General features: G+C 41.3%; 1 protein-coding gene across 1 annotated transcript in view; it reads left to right on the top strand.

Moving 5' to 3' along the window:
- Nucleotides 1-1,212: 1,212 nt before the first annotated feature.
- Nucleotides 1,213-8,378, top strand: part of LOC104530500 (argonaute RISC catalytic component 3) — a 19,646-nt gene continuing 12,480 nt past the window's right edge. Inside the window, exons 1-5 of the mRNA XM_029086771.1 lie at nt 1,213-1,270; nt 2,595-2,715; nt 3,245-3,453; nt 4,657-4,793; nt 8,021-8,155. Coding sequence (XP_028942604.1) covers nt 2,611-2,715; nt 3,245-3,453; nt 4,657-4,793; nt 8,021-8,155 — 586 coding nt within the window. The 5' untranslated portion in view covers nt 1,213-1,270; nt 2,595-2,610. The remainder of the gene's footprint in view (nt 1,271-2,594; nt 2,716-3,244; nt 3,454-4,656; nt 4,794-8,020; nt 8,156-8,378) is intronic.

Here is an 8,378-nt window from a genome sequence, read left to right on the forward strand (position 1 = left end):
GGATGACAATCATAGAATCCCAGACTGGTTTGGGTTGGAAGGGACCTTAAAACTCATCCAGTCCCAACCCCCCTGCCAGCAGCAGGGACACCTTCCACTAGACCAGGTTGCTCAAAGCCTCATCCAGCCTGGCCTTCAACACTTCCAGGGAGGGGGCATCTACAACTCCCTTGGGCAACCTGTTCCAGTGTCTCACCACCCTCACAGTGAAGAACTTCTTCCTAATATCTCATCTAAACCTCCCCTCTTCCAGTTTAAACCCATTTCCCCTTGTTATAACTAGAGAGGTGTTTTTAGCTAAGATACCCATCTCTTCTTGCAGATTTTGATGGTTTCTCTGAGCAGCTCTGGGTGTTATTCTCTAATGTATAAGTAATCAAGATTTAATAAGTAATTTACAATGCTCTGTCTTAATCTGAGTCTGTCCTCTTCTGATCAATTGGCTTTATCAATGTGGTTAGACAGGAGGGAATGGTTTTGCTCTTCATCTGTTTTCAGCCAGCAAAGTTCAAGAGTAATCTGTCTTCCAAGACTAAGCTGATAATGGCAATGAAATTAAGAATTTGTCACAAACAACATACATCAGTCCAGAACTGGTTCTGTATTTTAGTGTTCTGTGGCAGCTTGTTGTTTCTAGAGTATTCAGAAAAGACTTGTAAAAGTTCTGTGTTTTAATGGCAGTCAGACTTTCTGTAAGAGTGAGGTGTTACAAGGAACAGCACTCTGTTTGTTTGGGAAATCTGGTTTTATTCATGCTAATCACAGAAGGTGAAACTCATGGGTAAGAAAACAGTCTAGGTGTGGGTGGAGGCTCATGGAGGAGGAATGGACAAGTGTGTGTTTGGAACTGAACAGGCTGTCACAGCTGATGGTCCCTTCCAGGGTGCTGGTCCGGTGCCTGCCTGGTCTGTCCTGTGAGTTGGTTCAGGGAATTGCCTTAAACTGAAAAAGTAAATCCAGTGGGGGACAAGTGTGTGTACCCACAAATGCAAAGAGCCACGTCTGGTTTGGAACTGAGATACAAGCAAGTGGCATGTCTGCGACACAGCTCGTCTGTTGTGCTCATCTTCTCACCTGTCGTATCGTTCTCTTTCGCAGGACCCGTCGGGGCACAGCCCCTACTCATGGTGCCCAGACGTCCCGGCTATGGCACCATGGGCAAACCCATTAAACTGCTGGCCAACTGCTTCCAAGTTGAAATCCCAAAGATTGATGTCTACCTCTATGAGGTGGATATCAAACCAGATAAGTGTCCTCGGAGGGTGAACAGGTAAGAAGGTGAAATTTGGCTTGTAAATTGTACTGATACTGAAATTTTTAAGTAACAGAGAGACCTACTGAAGTAAATCCAGTCTCCATGGAGCTTGAGGCTTATCTGCTCCTGTGGGTGTTTTTGTGTTGGGTTGATATTGATATATTGCAGCATCTGTTAATCTGAAGGGTTCCCCAATGTAATTCGCTTGGGTACTGTGATCAGAAGCTAGTGACTAAAAGCCATCGCTTTTTCCCTTTCCCCAAGTCCCAGCTGAGAGGTGAAAGTGCTGCTGCTAATTTGGCTTGAAGAGGAAATCAGTACTCATCATCTTCCTGAAGAACTTCAGGTTAATACTGCCTGGTCAGGAAATGGTGTGCTAGTGAGCTTCTGCTTTGCAAGAATGCTACTTTGCATGTGCTTAAGACAAATGTTGAATTTCTGTGGAATAAGGGAGTTATGTCGTATCAAATAGGATACAGTAGTTGTGCCACTGAAACACCAAGAATCCTCAAAGAATTCAAATCCTGAAGGCATGTTTCAGTCAGAGGCATTGCAAAAGTCTCTTTGGACTCGATATATCTGCTACTTGACTCAAGAAGCCTTTTTTTTATATAAGATGAAAATTTTATGGTGTTTTTTTCAAATGTAGTTTCAGTGCTTGGATCAGGTTACTATTTTCTTTATTGCCATCAACTCATAATAAAATAACTTAGGAGAATCTATAATTGTGTACAAATTCAATCAGGTTTTTACTTGATTTTGTTGTAAAAACTGAGATTATTAAGGACTTAAAACTAAGACATTTTTGTTAGGGTACTTCATTTTTATACACAGTGTAGGCAGAATTCAAAACTCTTGTTAACTGAAGAGCAGATGAACGTTACGAAGTAGACAGTGCGATGAACTACTGCTCCCGTGCACGAGCACAGCTTCCAGTCATGAGTTACATTAAAAATCTAGAATTAGATTTTTAATCTAATTTTTAATAGATTAAAATTAGATTTTTATAATGGTAGCTTCTGAATTTTTTCCTTGCTTCGTATAATAAAGATTATACAAAGGCCTCAGCCATTTCTGGGACTTCCTGAAATTATTTCAGTAACAATATTTTCCAGTATTTGAGCATTTCCTTTGGTTCTGATTTTACTCTTTAGTGTTTATCTGTTGTTTTAGTTGAAGTATGTGAAGCATCTTTTTGGAATATCAGTGGGTGTTCTGTAATTCACTTGAGTAATAACGTTTGTTGAAACTATTTCAGCAAAACACAGGGTGTGTGGGAGCCAGTTCCAGTCTGATACTTCTTTGAAAACATCTTCAATGTAAATATCAACTTTTCTAGGGAGGTGGTGGACTCAATGGTGCAGCATTTTAAAGTGACAATATTTGGGGACCGTAGACCAGTTTATGATGGGAAAAGAAGCCTCTATACAGCCAATCCACTTCCTGTGGCCACTACTGGGGTAAGATAACTGGAAAAAAAATAATATATTTTTGCTTCTTAGGAAAAGGATCCAAACCCAACTTCTATTGCTGTGTTCAGAAAAACTGGAAGTATCTGTATTGAAATGGAGTCCTGATGTATTTCTGCAAATTCCAATGTGTGTAAATGTCCATGTAATAGTTGCATCCAGAACCTCCCCTAGAACTTAGTAGCCTCTTCCTAGAGCAAAATCTATTAAATACTCAGTTTTACACTGTAATACATTATCTGATAATTAAGTACTATTAAAAAATCAAACCACAGTTTCTCTGGAATGAAGAGTTTTCTCATTCAAGATGACAAAAAGCTACGTGATCCTCTCCTGCTTGGTGAGGACCCAGTTCTCTTTATTTTGTGCATTTGATAATGTACTTTTATCAAATGTGCTGTGTCCTAAATATCTGAGTTTTTGAGTCTCTGGCCCACTTATGAGGAGTGGAAACTCAAACCTACCAGACTTGAGATGAAACAGCTGGGTTGTTTTTTTTTCCCCTTCCTCTCCCCCCCAGGTGGATTTGGATGTGACATTACCAGGAGAAGGTGGAAAAGATCGTCCTTTCAAAGTGTCAATAAAGTTTGTTTCTCGGGTGAGCTGGCACTTGCTGCATGAAGTTTTGACAGGAAGAACCTTGCCTGAGCCTCTGGAACTAGACAAACCTATCAGCACTAACCCTGTTCATGCTGTCGATGTGGTGCTACGACACCTCCCCTCCATGAAGTAGGTTCACTGTCTTCCTGCAGTCTGTCTTTACCTGAAGTATCCCCCTTGGGAGACCTTCATCCCTGTTTCTTCACAGGTGAAAAGAAACAATGATCATTGCAGCACAGCTGGTTAGCTGAACTGGGGAGATTGAGGCTGGTTATGTAGCAGTGTGTATTTCTGTAGACATTTAAACTCCAGAGCAGGTGATGGCTGAGTTTGAAAAGATAAAGAAACAGGAGACACTTATAATGGGCCTTAATTGAAACGCTGAGAGATTGCAGTGTGTTCCAGCAGTGCTTTCATATTTTCTGTTCAGGTTGAGCCAAGTATTGTGCACTTGATGGCAGTGACTGTCTAAAAACACGAGTCTTTTTAATTCATTGATATACCCATCAATGGTGCATGCTGTTCATTTTTAAATACACAGTTGAGACTAGATGCCTGTCCTAACAAAGTCTGTTGTTCTTTATCTCGGAACCCTGTAACATTAAGAGAAAGCCAAATTAATTTGGCTTTATTTGGTCAATGAAAGTACTTCTAAAGTTTGATTGCCAGCTTTAGACAGTAGGATGACTTTGCACTGGTGTTTTTCATTGGGTGTAACTGACTCTTAAAAATACCTGACTTGTGGTTTTATGGAGGCCAGTGTTCTTCCTCAGCTGCCCTGGATCCTAAGGAAACATGAAGGTTGTTAACCTCTGTACTAATGTCTGTCCATTACAAATGTGAGGAGGTGCAGAGATTCACAAGCAGCTGTTTTCTACCTGAGAGGGAACCATTAGTTTCTCTAGTTTTTTATTTCCACCATAGTTATTACTTCTCTCAGTGTACATTGTGTTCAAATGTTCACTAGTAAAGCAGGCAAATTATATTTGAGGGTCACTCCAGTATATACAGTGCTGTTGTACAGAATCTGCTGTGCTGGAGATGATACTTCCTTGAAGTGGAAGATCAGAAAGGGGTAAGTTAGCTCAGTTTGTGATTTGTTGTAAAAACTGAAAGTGATTGTGTGTTGCTGTAACTAGTAAATGTTTTGATTAAATTTAAAAACACTGCAATGGGAACAGAAGCATTCAGAGTGTATTGTTTAAACTTGGTTCTAGGCACAGATTTCTGGTGCACAGAAACAAAAATATAATACTGTATGTTATAATTTTTATTATGGGGGTTTTTATTTGGAAAGCAATAGCATAAATGTGTGCTCATCTTTTTCACTAGGTATACCCCTGTGGGCCGCTCCTTTTTCTCAGCTCCAGAAGGCTATGATCACCCTTTGGGTGGGGGTAGGGAGGTCTGGTTTGGATTCCATCAGTCTGTTCGACCTGCCATGTGGAAGATGATGCTCAATATTGATGGTAAGTTGGGATTCAGGGTTAAAAACAAAGATAACAACAAATGTGCCTCTTAAGAATAAAAATGATCTCGCAGAAGGAGGTCTTACTGTCGAAGTCCAGAGAAGGGCCACCAGGATGATCTGAGGGCTGGAGCACCTCTCCTATGAAGACAGGCTGAAAGAGTTGGGGCTGTTCAGCCTGGAGAAGAGAAGGCTCCAGGGAGATCTTATAGCGGCCTCCCAGTACCTGAAGGGGCTACAAGAAATCTGGGGAAGGACTTTTCATAAGGGCAATTAATGACAAAACAAGGGGAAATGGGTTTAAACTGAAAGAGGGCAGGTTTAGGTGAGATATTAGGAAGAAGTTCTTTGGAGTGAGGGTGGTGAGCCAGTGTCCCAGGTTGCCCAGAGAAGCTGTGGCTGCTCCTCCCTGGAAGTGTTGAAGGCCAGGCTGGATGAGGCTTTGAGCAACCTGGTCTAGTGGAAGGTGTCCCTGCTGCTGGCAGGGGGGTTGGAACTGGATGAGCTTTAAGGTCCCTTCCAACCCAAACCATTCTGTGATTCTAAGAATGAGAAACTTAAGAACTTTGTAAAGCTTTGTAATGATAATAGGGTGAGATTGTAATAATAAAGTGTATATATGCATTCATTGCTTCAGCCAGTTCAGACCAGAGCTGTATGGCACAGGCTACCTAGAAATCTTAGTCTTTTTTTCTGGATTTGTCTTCATGACAGTGTAAAAATCCTATATAGGAAGGAAAAGCTTATTTTCCTAGTTAATTTTCTGTGTTGGTACATCCATGGTAATGCAAGCAAATTGCTTAAGATGTGTCTCCGTGCAGCTGTCCGCAGTAGGTGTTGTTCAGTACTTCCAAGAAAGTGCTGTAAGATACATCACAAACACTTTTGTGAATAGGGCTAATTGAGATGGGCTTTCTTATGCAAAATCAGATCTGCTTTGCACCACTTTATTAAGTCCCAGATGAATGCATCTGAGATCAACTAGTGCATGTGTCAGACTCCCTGGTTCTGTAAGCACTTTGAGTCTATTTAGTTGTTAAACCTCTATTGAAAAATGTCAGAGATGCAGGTGCTGCCTAAAGTTTTCTCTAATTCACATTCTGTTCTCACTGTCTGTTTGAAATGCTTTATAAAACCAAGGTAAATAGTCTGTCTTTTTTTGCATTAGGTTAAGCACTCTGGGACAGGTTGTGCCTAGCATCTGTCTTGGAGCATAATAAAATGTTGCACATGATATTGAGCTTTCACGTTGAAAATTTGCAAGTCCACGTGTTCTGCTTTACCTAAATTGTGGATGATGCTCGTGTGACTTCAGATGAGGAAAACTGCCTTTCAAACAGGCAACTATGGTGTAGCTGCTGTTTGAAAAACCAATGTGAAAATCTCACCTCTCTGAGAATAACCAATGATACCAATGCTAGTGTCTCTGTGCGAGGTACTGAGATAATTATGGTTCGGGTAGGACAAGAGTATTAATTTATATGAATTTATGAGGTACTGCATTACTACTTTCTGTGAAGCAAAGTTTTCTTAGCAGTGTTAGAAAGTGTAGTAGTTACTCCTGCAGTAGAAACTTTTCAGCCCTTTCTGTGAACAGGGACCAGTTAGAACAAGTCCAGAGAAGGGCCACCAGGATGATGCCAGGGCTGGAGCAGCTCTGCTGTGAGGACAGGCTGAGAGAGTTGGGGCTGTTCAGCCTGGAGAAGAGAAGGCTCCAGGGAGATCTTATAGCAGCCTCCCAGTACCTGAAGGGGCTACAAGAAATCTGGGGAAGGACTTTTCATAAGGGCAACTAATGACAAAACAAGGGGAAATGGGTTTAAGCTGAAAGAGGGGAGGTTTAGATGAGATATTAGGAAGAAGTTCTTCACTGTGAGGGTGGTGAGCCAGTGTCCCAGGTTGCCCAGAGAAGCTGTGGATGCTCCTCCCTGGAAGTGTTCAAGGCCAGGCTGGATGAGGCTTTGAGCAACCTGGTCTAGTGGAAGGTGTCCCTGCTGATGGCAGGGAGGGTGGAACTGGATGAGCTTTAAGGTCCCTTCCAACCCAAACCATTCTATGATTCTATGAATGAGAAACTGAAGAACTTTGTAAAGCTGCAGTTTACGGAGCGATCGCTTTGTGTCAGGGTTTGAGGCTGCGAAGATCACATTCCAATCCCATCGCTTCATTTTGTTCTGGTTGTTTAACTTGTACGAGGTTCTCTGCAAAATCTGTTTCTCTCTGTGTGGCTTGTGTTGCTGTGGGAGACGCACCGCCCGTCGCTGGAGGTGTGAGCTATTTGTGTTCATTCAGTAACCGACATCCGGAGGTGTTGGCCGGAGTGCGTCACGTCAGGTTGGCAGCCTGCTGAGGTGACGCGTGTCTGAAGAATGTTTCGTTGTATTGGCGCAGAGATGTGGTGGTTTTTGGTACATCACATCTGGAAAACTAATCAAATGCTTGTCCAGTATTTCTTTTGTGTTGTTGCCATTTAAAGTTTTAAATGTAGGGAGTAGTTTGCTTGTGTTTGAGCTGTATTTAGTGCCACTTCACCTTTCTTACTAAAAGGTATCGTTTCAATTGCTTATAACTTCATCAAGCAGGTTGTTTGTGGTCTTCCTTCCATGAAATGAGTCAACTCTCCTGTTTAAAAACAGTATATGGTCACTTAATGTGGTCATGTCATTAGTAGGCAGGGAGAGTGAGAGATTTTTAGATCAAGGGTTGCGCTCACCACTACGCTAACAAAATTTGTACGTAGTCAAAATAGTGCTCATGTTTCTACCAAATAATGTTTCAGTAATTGAGCAGATCATATCCTTGACAAAATTATGTTGCATATTGAATAATCTTAGCTTTTCATGTTAAAAAAATCTTCCACAGAGATATATTAATACTGTCTCTGCTTGCTGCTCCATACCGAATCAAAAGATAATGTCTCTCTACAGCTCTCTAGAAATAAATGTTATCTGGGGAAAAACCCTTTTAAAACCCTGAAGTGCAAAGTAGTTGCAGGATGACTGTGCTGGAGACTGATGTGTCACCGTGGGCCCTGCGCTGGCTTTTGTATACTTAGTTGTTGCAAGGCTTGCTAATCTATTAATCTGTTTTTAAAAATGTGTACTGTGCAACATTTTCTTGAGGATTATTTGGAATTTTAAAAAGCATTTATTTATATTCTGCTTCACAACATTCTGACTTGTTGGGGTTTGGGGTTTTTTTTTTTACACAATATTTTGCTCTTTTTAGTTTCTGCCACTGCCTTCTACAAAGCACAACCTGTAATTCAGTTTATGTGTGAAGTTCTTGACATTCATAATATTGATGAACAACCAAGACCTCTGACTGATTCTCATCGGGTAAAATTCACCAAAGAGATAAAGGGTGAGTAGAAAGGTATCTGTTCTGTCCCAGGTAACACAACCTGTTTTTAAGGGACTTGTTTTATCTGGAAGCCTCCTGATTAGCAAACATCAGAAGGGCCCTGGGACTGCTGAGAGTTCAGTACACCCTGTTTGTAGTTGTAGTCCTGAAAGAAACAATGCACCTCTGCAGAAAGGAAAGATGAAAAATGAGGTATGGTCACAGTGGCTTAAAGAGGGAAAGA

Source organism: Antrostomus carolinensis, unplaced genomic scaffold (genome assembly GCF_000700745.2).
Source record: "Antrostomus carolinensis isolate BGI_N321 unplaced genomic scaffold, ASM70074v2 scaffold38839, whole genome shotgun sequence".
NCBI classification, from domain to species: Eukaryota; Metazoa; Chordata; class Aves; order Caprimulgiformes; family Caprimulgidae; genus Antrostomus; species Antrostomus carolinensis.